Genomic DNA, 18,097 nt, shown 5'->3' on the forward strand with positions numbered 1-18,097 from the left:
AGTAGTAGTAGTAGTAGTAATTTACAAGATTATACAATAATAGGGTTATAGCTTTCTACCACGTGGCGCAAAGCCAAGGACCAGCCTAGGGATGCCAGTTCGAGCCCCCAGCTCCCCACCTGCAGGGGAGTTGCTTCACAGGCAGTGAAGCAGGTCTGCAGGTATCTGTCTTTCTCTCCCCCTCTCTGTCTTCCCCTCCTCCTTTCTCTATTTCTCTCTGTTATATCCAACAACGACGACATCAATAACAATAATAACTACAACAATAAAAAACAAGGGCAACAAAAAGGAATAAACAAATATTTAAAAAACTTAAAAAAAGATATTTTTTTAAAAAACAAACAAATCCTGTGCATTTCTGCTGAAGTAAGATCTCATTGGCAATACAAAGAGCTGGTGTTCTGTCTTCCTGGTCTACCAGTAGCCCACAGATCCCTCTGACTGGACTGGCATCTGAGATCCAAAGGATGATGCCTTCTCCTTCAGAGGCTGTTTCCCCACAGAGCCCCAGAGACTAAAGGACCTGTCCCAAGCCCATCCCTCCTTCCACCTGCACCCCCTGCTCCAAAAGTCTGCAGCAAAGGGAAGTTGGGAAACAGTTTCTCTAGCAGAGAAAGATTAGGTGTCCAGTGGCCCCAGAGAGCAACAACTTCTGGCCAGGGAGATAGCAGAATGGTTTCCGCTGGAGACTCTCTTACATCTGGAGTCAGGGGCCGCAGGTTCGACCCTTAACAGCGCCAGAAGCCTGAACTATGCTCGAGGTAGAAGCAGAGGCATCGCCCTGCCCTCTGGCACCTGTATTCAGGGAGCTAAAGGAGTGGGAAGGGAGTTGTAAGGAAGGGCGGTCAGGTGTGCCTCCAGCCCACCGCAGTTCTGAATGGAGGGGACAGAGTGAGCCCTTTTACTGTCTATTCAGCCAAAGTCTAGCACTTAAGCTTAAGCAGAGTTCTGTGGCAAGCCTGGAAGCCGAGAGGCCAAAGGGGGTGGGTCTTGGGGTGCAGAAGGGTGGGGGTCTTTTACCCTGGGCAAGCAGGCTCCAGGGCTGGGTGCGACTCGCGGGCACTGCCCCCTAACCCTGCCCCTCTACCCCCCCCACACCCCCTGCACGCTCCCCACTCTCCCTCAAGCCCCCATTAGCCCTCCGCCACTACGTCTATAAAATGGCTTCCCACTCTCCCTGCACATTCCCTCCTCCCTTCACTCCCCCTGCACGCCCCCGTTAATCCCTCCACTGCCCCTCCGTCCCCCACTCCCCCATGGACGCCCCTGTCCGTACCTCACTACCCCAGCATTCCCCCTCTGATCCCCCAACTCCCCTTTCAAGGCCCCCCTCGCCCCCCTACTCCCCCTGCAAGCCTTCCCCTTCACCTGCAAGCGGTGCCCCCCCTTCCCGGGCACCGCTTGGCTGCAACTTGGACCCGGCTCGTGGGCCGGGTGGGGTGCAGGGCGGTGCAGTGGGCGGCGGCGGGTCCCGCTGGGGGCTGGGGGAGGGGGCCCGGGGCCGGGATGGGGGTGCCCGGAGAGCAGGCGCTGGGTTCGGGGCGGCGGGGCTGCTCCCCGGGGAGCCGCTTGAAAGGAGAGAGCGCTCACCAGCTGACAGCGCGTGCTCTTCTCCAGACGTTGCGTTGCCCAGCCCGACCCGCAGCGGCTGCCAGGGCTCCATTGTGGCCGTGCTCTAATTAAGAAGCGCCCGTGGTCCCCCCACCACCCCGGCTGCCCCCCACGCTTCCCACTTCCAGCCGATCTCTCCAGCCCCCCCCCCCTCTTCTCTCCCTCCAGCGTCCCGGGACTTAACGCGTTCCCCCGACCCCCTTTCCCTTCCCTTCTGTGATATGGGGTGCAGTCCCATCTGTGGTGGTGGTGGTGGTGGTGGTGGTGATGGTGGTGGTGGTCTGTGTGTGTGTTGGGGGTAGGGGGGAGTCCCCTTAACTTTCCAGTTCTTGCAAGGGGGGCCTTGCAAGTCCCCTTAACTTTCCAGTTCTTCTCAGCGACTTCTCTTTTCTGAAACTTTCTAAAACAGGGAGAGAAGCGACCGCAAGATTAGCTCTGACAAATGAACGCGAAGCCAAGAGCTTTGTTGGGGTCTGAATCCCTAAAACCAGCTGGGCAGTCCCAAGAAAGTGCTGAACCCACCTTACAGGGTGAAGCCCTTAGCTTCCTCCCCATCCCTCTTCTCTCTCTGGCGCGCATACATACACTTTTATTTTTCCTTCTGATAAAGTCAACCACCCCTGCCCCCACCCCCACCAGCAAAACCCAGTGGAGATCAGATGTAACTTAACCTCGGTTGTGGCTAAAAAATTAATCTCCCTACAACTTCTATAGAAAGAGAGAAAGAAAGAAAGAAAGAAAGAGGAAAGGAAGAGAGAAAGAAAGGGAAAGAAAATAAAAGAAAGAGGGAGGACTTTGAAAGAAAGAGAAAGGGAAAGAAAAAGAGAAAAAAGAAAGGAAGGGCTTAGAAAGAAAGAGGAAGAAAAAAAGAGGGAAAGAAAAGAAGAATCAGATAAATTTTTCTCTAAATGTGGGAAGCCTAGACCCTCCACAAATAAAGTCTGGTAGGATCTGGGGAGGGAGTGGGGGGAGGCAAGCCACTGCAAATCTGCAAAACTCTAGAAAGTGCCCTCCCCCCACACCCACTGGGGAGCCTTGGCTCATTGTTGGGGTGCTCAATTAAACACGCCTCACTGGTGGCCAACCCCATGCCTCTTCGAGTCTCTAGGATACTTGGACCTGACTTTGGAAGGTGGAAGCTAATTGCTAATAATGGAGAGAAAGAGAGCAGAGAGCATGGCAGGGGCGGGCTGGCATATGGGGAATGGGCCCTCCGAAACACTCAATATTCAAGTTTCCAAAATATTAATGAGATTAGAGCAACCTGCAGCTTGGGGCCCAGCTTGTTAATGGAGTGGAAGAGGGTGGCTGCCAGGCACTTGTCATGCAAACCCTGGAGCGGAACCTTCAAAAAATGGACATGGGGCTGGTACATCTCTTTCAAAGAAATGTCAGCGTAAAAAAGAAAGAAAGAAAAGAGAGAAGAAAGAAAAGGGACTAAGAGAAGAAAAGAGGTTAAAATTCTTGAACTGTGATCACTTAATTCCCCATCAAGTCATTTGGCTTCTTTTGTTGTTGTTGTATTTGTATTTATCCTGGAAAGGCAAGTAAATTCTTTTTCACATTTCAATCCAGTGGGATGTAGACTTTTGAATCGGGTCTTCCGTCTGGCTGTGAATCTCTTTGGAAGAAGTGTAAAGTAACTTCAAAAAAATGGAGTTGACTTGGTCTCAAGTCATATGCATAGCAGTGACATTAAAAAAAAAATAGCTGCCTCTTATGGTGCTACAAGATTTGTTTTTAAGCCAAATACTTGCATCACGAGGACTGTTAGCCATCTCTTCTCTCTCCCCCCTTTCTTTCTTTTTCTCTTTTTCTCTTTTTTTTCTTTCTTTCTTCCCTTCTTTCACAGCAGCAGAAAGAGACCCCAATAACAAAGCTTCCTTCAGTGCCAGGCTCAAACTTGGGTTACTCACTTTGCAAAGCAGGACTCTATCCAAGTGAGCTATTGGTGGCCCTGAACCTCTATCTCTTTTCTTAGGGAAAATTTTGTGGGCCTTAGACCCACCATAGACAGATGGTGTGTGATGTACTTCTGACCACAGGTACTTCTGAACTTCAGGGGGCAAGTCAGGAGTGGCTGTTCCCTGTTTATGAATGATCCCGAGGCCATTTCTGCTGCAAAGCTTCTATGGGCTCATAGAATGTTAAACATTGGGTCTTACTGTCCAGAATCTGACACAAAATGAGTGGAAACAGTTGGGGGGGGGGGTACATTAATTGCCTTCTTTTAGGAAAAAAAGAAGCCACAACTCCTTTTCTTCCTGCTTTCCCTCCCCTTCTCAGGTTCTTCTCCTTCTCCTCCTCCTCCTCCTCCTCCTCCTCCTCCTCCTCCTCCTCCTCCTCCTCCTTCTTTTTCCCTCTTCTAAATCATTTTTATTTGGGGGGGGGTGGTTTCCAGTCCAGTTGTTGACACATTGGTACAGTTTCTTATCTCCCTGTGATAGGTGTCTGCAAAACACTCTCAACCCTGCAACTTAGATTTTTAACTGGTAAGATAATCTCAGAGTCAATCCCCCCCCCCCAACACACCAAACCAAACTGGGAGAGGCTGTTTGTGCTCCTTCTGCAAAGTTGCTCTGCATCCCTTTCTGAGAGGAAGGTGGGAATGTGTTGGGAGCAACCGGTTGATTTATTTAGCAACCTGAACGTCTCTGATGCTTATCAGAGCTTGGCAAGCTCCTGGGGGCCCAAAGGTTATCTAAGGGGCAGGTGCACTGTTGCAGTCCCTGGAAGGTGTCCTGAGTCGCTGCACTAGGATTTCAGAGCTCTGGCCACCTGAGGCTCTGGCACCCCATCAGCATGGATGATGCCCGACCCTCCTGGCTTGTTACTGGGAACTGCCCTCCCTCCTGCACTGGTGTTTATGCAGTCCCAATGCTGGTGTTCCTCTCTGCTGGGGGCTGTAGGGAGGAGGCTGCAGTGATTAAACCAATCCTGCACCCCCCGCCATTGATTCTCCCAAATGGAGACACAAGATGCAGACTAAATTCTCCAACTTGCAATGTCCAGGCAGTGGGAGTTCAGCTGGTCTTTCAAAGTGCAGAAGTCAGTTCTTGATTGTCCAGTCACCACTCTTCCAGCTCACCCTATATTCACTCTGCCCACCTTTTCTAAGCTTCTGAGAGTTGGGAGGGTGTGTGGGTGTGAGGGGGGGAGGGAGGGAGGGAGGGAGGGAGAGAGAGGGGAGAGAGAGAGAGAGAGAGGAATATGCTGGTAGCATATTCGTCTCCCAATTGACTAATAAATGCAGCAGTCAAAGCAAACACCACCTTCCAGTCTTTAGAAAAAAACAGAATTGTTTGGCAGGAAAATAAAAAAGAACATGAGCAGAGGATAACTATTTCTTTGCAAAGCAGCTGTTCTTTTTTTTTTTTTTTCTTAGTTTTACACCAAGGGACCTCTAGTCCCTATCTCCCTAGAAATTTTCTACCACCATTCCCTTTTCTTTGAGGAGAGTTGCCAACTCTCCCTCCAGTGACACCTACAAGAGAAAGGAAGAGAAGGGGAAGTGGGGTGGTGTATTTGAACACTGGAGACAACTTTCCTCTTCAAATCTGAATGGAGTGGAAAGAGAGGCTCTCAGTCCTGCCTGGTGGATCTGAGACACCCCAACTCTGCAGAGGCTGCTGGGAACAATGAAAATGCCCCCCCCTCCATGTGTTGCAAATATTGAGAAGTGTTATGGCCCAATTATTGAGTGCTTCTTTGTCTGGTTTCTGGCTTACAGCATCATTTCTCTTGGAAACTCAGGTGTTCGATACAAGACCCTTCTCAAGGGCTCTTAAAAACTGTTCTCAACGATTCTATCAGGGTGGAATAAGCATGGGACCAAAAGAGACCATTCTCACGTTTATTATTATTATTTTATCGTTGACGAATGGAAATACATAAAAACATGGCCGTTGACTTTGGTAAATTAAAATAAAACGATTTCGTATAGAAAACATAAAAAAAGACGAAGAACCGAACCAGGTAAGTATAAACAATAGCAAACACTCGACAATAAATAAGTTTTCTAACGTGCCCAATAAAATAAAACTGACCGAATGCTTTTGACACTACTAGATGCGGTTTTTTTTTAATTTTCTTTTTTTAAACAAATATTTGCAAAAAAGAAAAAAAGCGGCTAAAGTTTATAAGTGGCTATGTCGGGGGGGGGGGGGGGGAATTGGTCTGCAGTTGGCAGTGGATTTTGTCCCGGAGCCGCAGCGACTGACCGCGGCAGCTAAAGTGCGTGCTCTCAGCTTCCTTGGGAGCCAGCCAGCTCGGGGTCCGCTATTCTTGGGGTGTCCCTCCCTCACCCCCGGGTGCCGAGTGCCCGGGGCCATTCCACTTAGAAGCCTGAGTTTCGCGGTCCAGGACGCATGGGGGGGAGGCAAGAGGCGCGGAACCCCGACTCTCCCAGGCGTGAGCGCGCGCGGCACACAACTCCCCACATTCGGCGGGGGGGGGGGGCGGGGGATGCAGCAAACAGGTCCCCCACGAGCCCGCCTGCAGAAGCCAGGAGACGTGTCAGCAGCATGTTGGCAGCAGCAGGGAGGCGAGGAGTGGGGGTGCAGAGGGGTGAGATTCACCTTCTAGAGGGGCTGCGGGGCCAGAGGTGGCAAGGGAAGGAACCCCACCTCGCCTTTGCAGTCAGTGTTTGGGGAGGCGCGGAGGAGTGCAGGCCTTTGCAAACAGTCCATCGGGTGGAGTCCTGGCCCAACAGCTAGCGCAAGCGCTAGCGGGATGCCGGCTGCGCACACTCCCCGCCCGGGGCTTCTGGGGTCCCCCGCCCTGCTAGGTGGCCTCGTCCGAGTCGCTGTAGTGCGAGCGCGGGGAAAATTCGCCGTCGCTGCGGTGAGAGCGGGGGGACGTCTTGCTGGCGTCGTCGGGCGCCGGGGGCAGAAGCCCCCCGGGGGGCGCCCCCACGGCGGCCAAGGAGCTCCCGTCAAAGGTCGAGAAGCGCAGACCGTCCAGGGGCCCCGCGAAGCCTCCTGGGGCCGGGCCGGGGGGAAAGCGAGTCCGGGCAGTTGCTGTAGGGGCTGCCGTGACGGCTGAGGCGGGGCTTCCCCGGGGCGCGCTCCCCACGGCGGGCACAGCGGGCGCGGCATCCTGGAGGGCTGTGCGGAGGAGGGGGCGCGGCTCAGCCTTGGGCTCCGCGGCGGCGGCAGCGGCAGCGGCGGCGGGGGGCTCGGGCGCCTGCAGCAGCTCGGACAGCGCGTTGATGTAGATCTGCGCCATCTGCAGCGTCTCGTACTTGGACAACTTCTTGTCGTTGTTGAAGGAGGGGATGACATTGCGCAGCTGGTCGAAGGCGTGGTTCAGGCCATGCATGCGGCGCCGCTCCCGCGCGTTGGCCGCCAGCCGCCGCTGCCGCTGCACCCCCTGCGCCGGCCGGCCTGTCTGGGGGCGCTGCCGCCCGGATCCCGGGGCGCCCCCGGCGCCCCCCGGCTGCTCCCGGGCCGCGGCGTCGGGGCCAGAGCATAGGCCTTGCAACGCGGGCGCCAGCCAGCCCCGCGGGTCGCCGCCGTCTAGCAGCGCCAGCTCGGCCGGGCAGAGGGCCGGCGGCTCCGGAGGGCGCCGGGCCCCCATCGCCTTGGCACCCGCCCAGTCGTCGGCGTGCAGCAGGCGGGCCATGCGGACTGGGGGTGCGGGGGGACCCCGCTGCAGCGGCGGTGCACGAGCAAGCGGGCGGGCGAGCCGAGTCCCCTGCGTAGCTCCGGCCGCCGCTTTGCTACCGGGTCCCGGGCTGGCCCCTACGGGAGGCGGCGGCGGCGGCGCGTGCAGCGCTGCATCTCCGGTTGCGGGCGGCGCGGCGCCCTTTAAGGAGCGGCACGCGCCGGGCACCCCCCACCCCCCCAGCCAACCCCTCCGCGCGCCGGTCGCGTGTCCGCGCAGCCAATGGAGGGCGCGGGCCGGCGCGTGCGGTCAGCCAATCAAAGCGCGCGCCGCGGGGGCTCACCCCCCCACACACACGCACACACTCTGAGCCTCACCAACTTTTCCGGCTCCTTCCCGGAGCTTCGACCGCGTGCTCCTTGCGGGGCGCCCCGATTCAGGGTGAGGGGGTGCAGGGGAGGTGCAGAGGGGGTGCAGGGGGGTTCTGAGAAGTTGCAGAGTGGGGGTGCAGGAGGTGTGCAGAGGGGGTGCAGGGGATGTTGAGATGTTGCAGAGGAGTGCATAGGTGGTGAAGGGGGGATTAAGAGAAGCTGCGGGGGGGATTCGCAGGGGGTGTGCAGACGGGGAGCAGGGGGAGTGCAGGGGGTGCTGAGAAGCTGCAGAAGGGGTATGGAGAAGGTGTGCAAGGTGGGTGCAGAGGAGGTGCAGGGGTTGCTGAGAAGCCGCAGGGGTTGTGGAGTGGTGCAGGGCAGGTGCAGAGGGAGTGAAGGGGTTGCAGGGGAAGTGCAGACGGGGTGCAGGGGGCTGCTGAGAGGGGTGTAGGGTGAGTGCAGTGGGGATCATGGGCAGTCCAGGGGGAGTGTAGAGGGTGTGCAAGGAAGGTGCACCATGCGTGCAGACAGAGGTCTCTGGGTGCAGAGAACGGCCGCCAACACCCCGGGATGGCAGGCGGCTTCCTTTTGCGCGCGTCTAGGCTTGGAACTCGGTCTACGAAGCCCTCGCTGGCTACTCCCGGCGGCGGCGAGCCCGGGGTGCTGAGCGCCCCCCACCAGCCCCCGACCCCCCCCCGCACCCTCCCTCCCCCCCTTACGGCTCTCTGGGCGACTGGCACAAATCCTTGCAGGGTTCCGGGCAGGGAAGTTGCACTGGGGAGGAGGGAATCCCCTTCCAAAAGGTGGCTGCAGGAGGTGCGCGCAGATCCGCAGGTCTGACTCCCTGGGGGTGCCATGGCCCGGAGTCTGCTACCGGGGTTGCCCCCGGGGACCCCGGAAGCCCCTGCCTTCTGGTTGAGCGCCTCTCAGTCCACCTCCTCCCCGCTGCTCAGCACCCGGGAGACCTCACACTCTGAAGGCGGTGTCCCACTCCTATCCCCTGCCCACCTTTCCCAAAATCCGGGGCTTGAGGTGGGGGTGGGGTGGGGGGAGTGCGCTGGTCAGCTTCTCTGGCTCCTGCAGCGGGTCCTGTGGTCCCCGCAGAGGGCTAGACCTCCCAGAGCAGGCTGGGGCATGCAGAGAGCTCTCCAATCATTCATAGGAATAACAACAGCAACAACACAACAACAATAATAATGACAACCTATATCTAAGACTGGGAGAAGTACTAAAGTACTTAATCTTGGAGGGTGGGGATGGAGGACACAGACCTTTGGTGAGGATAGTGGTGAAAAAAAAGACTATACTGTAAACCATTACTCAATACAGCTGTAAAGTGAGAGGGGAGAGAGGGAGAACAGAAAGAAAGACTGAAGGAAGGAAGGAAGGAAGGAAGGAAGGAAGGAAGGAAGGAAGGAAGGAAGGGAGGGAGGGAGGAAGGAAGGAAAGAAAGACGGAAAGAAGGAAGGAAGGAAGACTATATGCAAAGCCTTTGCTTTAGTAGCCCGGGGAGGCGGGGAGGCGGGGAGGCGGGGAGGCGGGAGGCTGCTCTCACTGCCCTGCCCTCTAGGACTCCGTGGCTCCTGTGTATTCCAACCAAGTTCTCTTCTGCCTGTGTGATCTCTCTCTCTCTCTCTTTTTTTCATCTTTTAGAAATTTAGTTTAATGAGAGAGAGATACAGAGAGAAAGATACAGAGAAAAACCAGAGCCCCGCTTGGCTCTGGCTGATGGTAGTGCTGGGCATTGAACCTGGGACCTCAGAGCCTAAGGCAGGAGAGTCTTGCAGAACTATTATCCCGTCTCCCCCGACCCTATAGTATATTCTACTTTTCAGCAACTTCTGAGTCTTTTTGGGTTATGACCACACTATTATCTGAACCCACAACTTCACATCTATGTTTCTCTCTTCAGAGAAGTAGAGGGGGAGAATAGGATTCTGCAGGTGATGATATATATCTTTTGTCACCCTATTTTCCTCCAGTCTCGCCCAGTTTGAGTTTATGAGGACAGTGGGAGGGGAGGGGATCTTCCACTTTAAGACCCAGAAAGGACAGAACGGGCTTGCTATGTGACTATTTCTGTTCTGCTGAAATAAACCTGTTAAAAGAGGCATCAAAACAAAGCGGCTCCAATCTAGTCTGAAAACTTTGATGAAAAGGAAGGAAAAGGCACCTAGTATCTATCTTTGGGGGGGACCCCCCTTTTTTTGGTGGGAAGGGATAAGACTGAGTGCTCATTCTAGAAAGAGTGTTAACATGTAAGACCTGCTACTTAAAAAAAAAAAAGAGTTGTCTATTGGTGCAGTGCCAAAATACAACTTTCAGGGGGAAAAAAAACCACGATTACTCATCTTCTGTGGATGTGTGAATGACCGTGGATTACAGTGAGAGCCTGGAAGTGTGAATCTTTTCAATTGCAATTTACTCCTTTTACATTTGATGATTTCTGACCAAATGTGCTCAAAGTTCCCCCAAGGAGTTCTTTCCTAGAATACTTAATAGGCAAGGGTCCTGATCTCAGCTGGACTTGTGCCATCCAGTTTCTGTTTGTCCACTACATGTGATTTCAGAACGGCCAAATACTCAGTTTCCCCCCAGCTTGTATGGGCTGTAGCGGAGAAATGACTGAATACATAGGTCCTAGCATGGCTGGAGAGATAGCTCAACTGGGAGAGCTCAGGACTTGCATGGCTGGATTTGCGTGTTTGGTCCCTGGCACTGCATATACCCGAATGGTGCTGCTCTGGCTTCTCTTTGTGTCTCGTGAAATTTCCTCTTTTTTTCAGATGTTGTAAACGAATGAAATCTTTACACAATGGACTGCTGTTCAGCTATTAAGAATGATGAAGTCACCATTCTTCCCCCCTACTGGATGGAGCTTGAAGGAATCATGAGGTAAGATCAACCAGAAAGGGAAGGATGAATATGGGATGATCCCACTCATGGACAGAAGTTGAGAGATAAGAACAGAAGGGCAAAGACAAAGCAGAACTTGGACTGGGTTTGGTGTATTGCACCAAAGTAACGGATGGTGGGGGGGAGGACAGTCAGGTTCTAGAGCATGATGGTGGATCAAGGAGGACTTAGGCAGGGGGGTGAGTTTGTGTCACAGGATATTGAGAAATTTTACCCATATATCAACAACTGTATTTGTTGTAAGCCATTAATCCCCCACAAAATTTTTTTAAAGGGAGTCAGGTGGTGGCGCAGTGGGTTAAGCACACCTGGCATAAAGCATAAGGACTGGTTCCAGCCCCCAGCTCCCCACTTTCAGGAGAGTCACTTCACAGGCAGTGAAGCAGGTCAGCAGGTGTCTTTCTTTCTCTCCCCCTCTCTGCCTTCCCCTTCTCTCTCCATTTCTCTCTGTCCTATCCAACAATGACAGCATCAATAACTACAACAATAAAACAAGGGCAACAAAAGGGAATAAATAAATAAATATTTTTAAAAATTTAAAAAAGGGATATTGATCTTAATCTGTCAGTTACATTTTTATCACCATTGGTTTTTTTAAGCTCTGTTCACTTTTTATATACATACATATTGATCCAATAAATGAAGGATATTGATTCATATCTTGTATTTTGTGATGAAATCCATGTCTTTTGCCTCTACAACAAATGGGAGGGCTGGGGATATAGCATAATGGTCCTGTAAAAAGATTTTCCTGCCTGAGGACCCAAGGATTCAGGTTCAATCCCCAGTGCCACCATAAGCCACAGCTGAGCAATGCTCTGCTCTTTCCCTCTATCTTTTGCTATATATCCTTCTCTTTCTCTCTTATTAAAATAAAATAGTGTCTAAACAAAAAAATAAAATAATGAGGGAAGGGACAGGTCAGAAGGGAGGTTGTCACAATGTTGGACCTTCAGGCATGAAATCTCAAGTTTGATCCCAGGCATCACATGTGCCAGTGGTATGCTTTGCTTCACCATCCCTCTCTCTCTTTCTTATCAATCAATAAACAAATGTGAAGCAAAGAATAAATAAGTTTCTTTTCTTCTTCTTTCTCTTCCCTTGGGTGGGGTTCTGGAAGCTCTGCAGATGAACCAGGAGTAGAGGGAGAGCTTGCCCCACAGAAGGTCTGTGAGAGGGGCTGGCATGCATGTCACATGAATGCTTGGGGACCAGAGGATGACAGTAGGAGCCCAGATTGACTTTGCTGGTTTAAGAAGAGAGAGGGGGTCACATCAGTCCCTTACACATGAATGAATGAAAAAAAGTATATGAAACTGTCCAGAAAGAGGTTTTTCACTGAGAAGGCACTTACAAATGTGGAGAGAGAGAGAGAGAGAGAGAGAGAGAAGTAATTAGATTTGGAGAAATTTTTTTGCCATTTTTCATTTTTATTGGATATGACAGAGAGAAATTGAGAGGGGAAAGTTGAGAGGGTGAGAGACAGAGAGATATCTGCAGACCTGCTTCAGCACTTGTGAAGTGACCCCCCTGCAGTTGGGGAGCTGTGGGCTCAAATTGGGATCCTTTCCAGGGTCCTTGAGCTTCATACTATGTACACTTAACCCAGTGCGCCACCACCTGGTCCCCCATTTTAATTTTTATTCTTTTGATAGGACAGAGCGAAGTTGAGAGCAAAGGGGGAGAAGATAAAGAGGGAGGGAGGGGGGAGGGAGAGGGAGAGGAGAGACCTGCTGTACTGCTTCACTACTTTTAAAGATTCTCTCCTGAAGATGGATGGGGACACTTGAATCCAGGTCCTTGTACACTGAAGTAATGAATGCTTTACTGGATACACCACTGCCCAGCCCCCATTTATATGTTTATTTATTGTATTTATTTGTTTATAAGAGAGAGTGAGAATGAAAACCAGAGTTTCACTGGGACCTCATGCTTGAGAGTCCAACAATCTAGCCACTGCACCACCTCCCAGACCATGACATCATTCATTTGGGACAGTCTTAGCATAGAGACCATGTTCAGTCCATACTAACTTGAATTCAGGTGCTAACTGCTGTTAGAGGCATTCTCCAGTGAGTGTATTGAACTTGGCACCTTCTCAAAGGGTTCTTGGGGTTCTGAGGAGTGAGCCAGCTTCTAATCCTATGTTAACCGGTGGTCCCAAGGGTCCAGCTCAACTCCAGTGGGTCCCCAGAAAGTTTAGAGCACCAGAATAGTGACCAGGTCTTGTGGATCTGTGGGTGTGGTTAACACCCCCATGCTACAGGCAAGATGTTAGGTGTTGGCTAGATAACATGCATGGCCCAGGACCTTGGGAAGGGGAACCCCCAGTTCAGACTGGTGATGGAGCCCAAAGGGGTGTCATCTTGTGGCCTCCCACTACACCAGCCCTCCCCCCCTTCCCCAGCATGCAGCTGGAGCTACATGAGGTCAGGCTGAAGCAACTCCTGGTTCATCCTTGGGGGTTCTTTGCCCCTAGGTAAGGAGGCTGGAGACCAAAGTCATTACCTCCCTGAAACTCTGTGGAGTGCACATCAAGCCAACACTGGTAAGCTGGGACCATTCAGGGACCATGTCTGGGCCCTGGACCACAACCTTGGGCTCAGCCTTCTTGTCCCCTTAGGTAGAGATCAAGAAATTCAAATGCTTTCGGAATCATGAGATCAAATAACTGGAGAATCTGGAGAAGCCAAGGAAGAAGTCTCTTTCTGACAGGGAAATAGTTGGATCCTTCCTTGGAAAAGTGGGGTCTGCTCACCGGGCATGGGAGTGGGGGCTTTTTGGTTGACTGCCAAAGTGTATAACTAGCTTGGTCTCTTAACTGACCTCTCTCTGTCCCAGGTGAGTGTCTACTGGGAAGGCAGCCTTCCCACACATAATGAAGGACCCTGGGAAGTGGGAAGGGGGCTGTGGCCAGGCAGGGGTGTGAGTGCAGGGCCCTGAGTCCAGATGGAAGTCAGGGTTCAGGGGAGAGAATCAGGGGGTGGGGACATCGTCTTGGGCTCTGTTCCATCACTGACTTTATTTAGCATGTAAGTAGATTTGAAGACTTGAATATATGTTTGTGGGCTCAGTCTGTGTGAAAATATGCACATCTGTATGACAGGAACAGGCGAGATGGGAGCTCAGCAATAGGCATACCTGGCTCCCCAGGTTTTTAAAAAATATTTATTTATTTACCCCCTTTTTGTTGCCCTTGTTCTTTTTTATTATTATAGTTATTATTGTTGTTGTTGTTACTGATGTTGTCATTGTTGGATTGGACAGAGAGAAATGGAGACAGGAGGGAAGACAGAGGGGGGAGAGAAAGATAGACACCTGCAGACCTGCTTCACCACCTGTGAAGTGACTCACTTGCAGGTGGGGAGCCGGGGGCTCGAACCAGGATCCTTAGGCAGGTCCTTGCTTTTCATGCCAAGTGTACTTAACGCACTGTGCTACCGCTTGACTCCCTCCCAGTTTTTATTTCTAAATAAAGGTGTCCATTTCTCTAGGTTTCTTGGGAGACTGGCCCAAGTCCAGCAACAAAGCAGGAGAAAAATCACAAAGGAATATCCAACTTCTTATATCAGAGAATGATTGAGACGCATCAGAAAAGCTACAGGTGCATGTTGGTTGAAGTGGCTTCTACTGACAAAATGGAGGACCGTTGGGGCATCAGATTATATCATGATAGCAGATTATGTTCTGTCGAGGAACAGTCAATGATCTTTACCAATACAACAGAAATATCTGCAGGCACTGCAGTTTAAAGAAGTACAAAATTGTGGCCTGGGAAGGTGGTTCAGTGGGTAAAGTGTTATTCTTAAACATCAAGTTCTGAGTTCATTCCCTGGTGATGTTCTGGTGTTCAATCTCATATTACCTCTATCCCTCTCCTTCTCCCTCTCCTCTGCCCTCTCTCTTTCTCTTTCATTAATAAATAATGACATAAAGCTTTAGAAAAAATTATTATAGGACATTACAAAATATTCTAACTGCAAATGAAAGAAGATTGACTCAAGGACAGGTGGTGGCACACCTGCATAAGTGCTGACATTATAGCTTGCAACGTCTTAGGTTTAAGCTCCTGGTTCCCACCTGCAGGGGGAAAGCTTTACAAGTTGTGAAGCAGGGCTGTAGGTGTTTCTCTGTCTTCCTCCTCTCGATTGCACCCCCTCTCAATTACTCTTTGTCTCTATCCAATAATAAATAAATAAAAACATAAAAAAGAAAGGGAAAATAGTGACTTTGCTGCCATGGAGAAGATGGCAGATGCCAGCAATGTAATCATATCAAGTGAGGAATGAATGTCACCATCAATGGGACATAGCCAAGTATTTGCAATGGGAAGGGTGCAGAAAACACAACATTAAAAGAAAAAAAGAAAGAAAACACAGCATTACATCCATACTACTCTGCAGAAATGCACATCCTGATTTTAACCAAGTGTCAAATTCCTAGCAACATCTATTTTAAAATAGAGGAGGTGAGATAGAGAGATAGGGAGCAAAAAAGAGACAGAGAGAGAGAGGAGAGGAGAGAGAAGAGAGAAGAGGGAGTGGGGAATGGGAAATACCTGCAGCACAGCTCATGACTCTTCCCTCTGACAGATGGTAATGTGTGTACTCTACCAGAGGAGTCATTGCCTAGCCCCCTCAGTTATATCCTCTTACAGATTACTTACAATAAAGTTTTCCAAGTCTTGGTGACTTCTCCTTAGCAAAGTTCTGATGAGGCTACAGATGTTAAAAATCTACCAGTTGAGAAATCCATATCGTACTTTCATCTTTCATATGATCATACTTTAGTAATGTTTGCATCATGCAGAGTCGAATATGTTGATGGCATGTGTTTCCAGATTGTTCATGTATTACAAACTGAATGGCCCCAGCAAAGCTGTCTCTTAAAAGGATAAACAGATCTGAATTTAAGTCTTTAAGATTGTGTCTGGTATTCATGCAATGCAGGGACACCATATTGTTAGAGCATTAATTAGATTAATGACTGCTATGGAATACAAAAAAAGTAGACCTGTAATAACAAGTAATAGAATAATCCAATAACTAATATCTGGAAAAAGGCTGAATAGCCATTGATAGATGATTGGATGAAGAGGTTTTGGGACCTATACTCAATGAAGTGCCCCTAGGAAATAATAAAAAAAAATGATTCTGTGCCCTTCGGGCAAAATGGATGGAGCTAGAGATGATTGTGCTTAGTGAAGTAAGTAAAAATGTGAAGGATAGGGGGTCGGGTGGTGGCACAGTGGGTTAAGCGCATGTGGCGCAAAGCGCAGGGACCTGCGTAAGGATGTCGGTTCTAGCCCCTGGCTCCCCACCTGCAGGGGAGTCGCTTCACAGGCGGTGAAGCAGGTCTGCATGTGTCTATCTTTCTCTCCCCCTCTCTGTCTTCCCCTCCTGTCTCCATTTCTCTCTGTCCTATCCAACAACGAACAACATCAACAATGGCAATAATAATAACCACAACGAGGCTACAACAACAAGGGCAACAAAAAGGGAAAAAATGGCCTCCAGGAGTGGTGGATTCATGGTGCAGGCACCGAGCCCAGCAATAACCCTGGAGGGAAAAAAAAGGTGAAGGATAACTACCAGGTGGTTTCAGTCATATGTGGAATCAAGAGAATTGAGACACATCAACTGGGGAAGGTGGGGAAGGGCAGGATAAAGGGACATTAGGGTCCTGGTGTGTCCTAGACACCAGTCAAGGAGAGATGAGCAGCTGTTGCCTATGTGTTGAAGACCAGACTGTAAACAATTACTAACCCCCCCACACACATACATAATAAAATCTTTAAAAATACTGCCCACTTTTGCTTTAAGGTATATATCTCCCCCCACCAACTCTTGGATATATGTACTTATGTCCTATCTCATGGACCCTGGTCTATATCTACATTTTGAGGTTTGTTACAAAGTGTACCACCCAAAATGAATTTAAGGAGTCCTATGAGGTAGGAAAGGTCTCACCAGAGTGATGAAGCTGGTGGGTTCACATTCCATGCCTAACATCTCTGGATGCAGTCTGAAGTGAAACATGCCGAAGTGGTACTGGTTGCAGTGATTAGGTTGGGATCAGCAGATGCAGTATCAGTTGGTATGAATTGAGAGAAGCATGCAGGAAGTGAGCCCCACCCTAGAGGTTTCAGGACTGGGAGAAATATGGGCTTTATAGAGAAAGGGGACGGTTCCTGCTATCTTAGGGTTTAAGAAAGCAGTAGATAGTTATAGCTATAACCAAATCATTCAGCAATTGGGTTAACTTTGAAAATCTCATTGTTAGCATTTGCTGTAGTGTACAAGACAAGACCTCACCATAATTTATGTCATTTTATGCTATTTACTTATAGTTGTATCTTATAAAGGAACATCCCCAGTTGCTTTTGTTCTCCCTGGTCTAAGTTTTTTTTTTTTTCCTGGTCTAAGCTTTTAGGAGATTTAATATTTCAAAGAGCAGGTCATTATTGTATTAACAATTATGTATTAACAATTTGAGCCCACTGTTAAAATTCAATCTGATTACTAATTTGAAGTCTTAAGTGCTTAGACTGAAGGAACATATATACTCAGAGCTATGGTCTATGCAACAAAAAGTTTGAGACATTCAATCCATTTTCCCCCTCTCTTATAAATTGAATAGTAATTTGTAAGACTGTAAGTTAATAGGAGTGTATATTAACACCATTCCCACCACCAAAAGTATGTGTCCCATCCCCCCCCACCACAGTGAAGCTGAAATGTCTACCCTCCCCCTCCACCCAGAGATTTTTACTTTGGTGCCCTACTCCAAACTCAGTCAGATTCTGCTTTGAGTTTCTCTTTCTGTTCTTCTTTCTCAACTTCTGTTTATGAGTGGGATCATCCCATACTCATCTTTGTCTTTCTGATTTAGCTCACTTAACATAATTACTTTTAGCTCCCTCCAGAATGGGTCAGAGAAGGTGGGTTCATTGTTCTTAATAGCTGCATAGTATTCCATTGTGTAACTATACTACAGCTTTCTCAGCCATTCATCTGTTGTTGAGCATTTGGTTTGCTTCTAGGTTTTAGCTATTACAAATTGTGCTGTTATGAACATGGGTGTACACATATCTTTTTGATTGGGTGTTATGGAGTACTTAGGATATATCCCTAGGAAAGGAATTACTGGGTCATATGGGAGGTCTATTTCTAGCCTTGTGAGAGTTCTTCAGACTGCTCTCCACAGAGGGTGGACCAATTTACATTCTCACCAGCAGTATAGGAGAATTTCTTTGTCCCCACAACCTCTCCAACATTTGTTGCTCCTGTCATTTTTGATGCATAACATTCTAACTGGGGTGAGGTGGTATCTCACTGTTGTCTTTATTTGTATTTCTCTGACAATCAGGGACCTGGAGCAATTTTTCATGTGTTTGTTAGCCTTTTGGATCTCTCCTGTAGTGAATAGTCTGTTCAAATCCTCTGTCCATTTTTGGATGGGGTCATTTGCTTTTTTGTTGCTAAATTTGGTGAGTTATTTATATATTTTGGTTATTAGCCTCTTGTCAGCTGTGTGGCATATGAAGAACTTCTCCCATTCTGTGAGGGGTCTCTTTATTTGGGTAATGGTTTCTT

General features: G+C 49.7%; 1 protein-coding gene across 1 annotated transcript; it reads right to left on the reverse strand.

Moving 5' to 3' along the window:
• Positions 1 to 6,361: 6,361 nt before the first annotated feature.
• ATOH1 (atonal bHLH transcription factor 1) lies at positions 6,362 to 15,460 on the reverse strand. The gene is made up of 3 exons (XM_060188446.1): positions 15,265 to 15,460; positions 13,011 to 13,120; positions 6,362 to 7,416 (listed from the first exon to the last, which is right to left on the reverse strand). Exons 1-3 carry the CDS (start codon positions 15,458 to 15,460, stop codon positions 6,394 to 6,396), a joined length of 1,329 nt encoding a protein of 442 aa, XP_060044429.1. The 3' UTR covers positions 6,362 to 6,393.
• Positions 15,461 to 18,097: the final 2,637 nt, after the last annotated feature.

This window comes from Erinaceus europaeus, chromosome 3 (assembly GCF_950295315.1).
Source record: "Erinaceus europaeus chromosome 3, mEriEur2.1, whole genome shotgun sequence".
Taxonomy (NCBI): Eukaryota; Metazoa; Chordata; class Mammalia; order Eulipotyphla; family Erinaceidae; genus Erinaceus; species Erinaceus europaeus.

What these genes read in the sequence shown, in the direction of transcription:
- ATOH1 (XM_060188446.1), bottom strand. Translation starts at nt 15,460, where the DNA reads ATGGTGTCCCTGCATTGCATGAATACCAGACACAATCTTAAAGACTTA. An exon ending in TGATCATATGAAAGATGAAA is followed by an intron (nt 13,121 to 15,264) that starts GTACGATATGGA and finishes TCTCTACCTAAG; the next exon opens with GGGACAAGAAGGCTGAGCCC. An exon ending in CTCCACAGAGTTTCAGGGAG is followed by an intron (nt 7,417 to 13,010) that starts GTAATGACTTTG and finishes CGCTCCTTAAAG; the next exon opens with GGCGCCGCGCCGCCCGCAAC.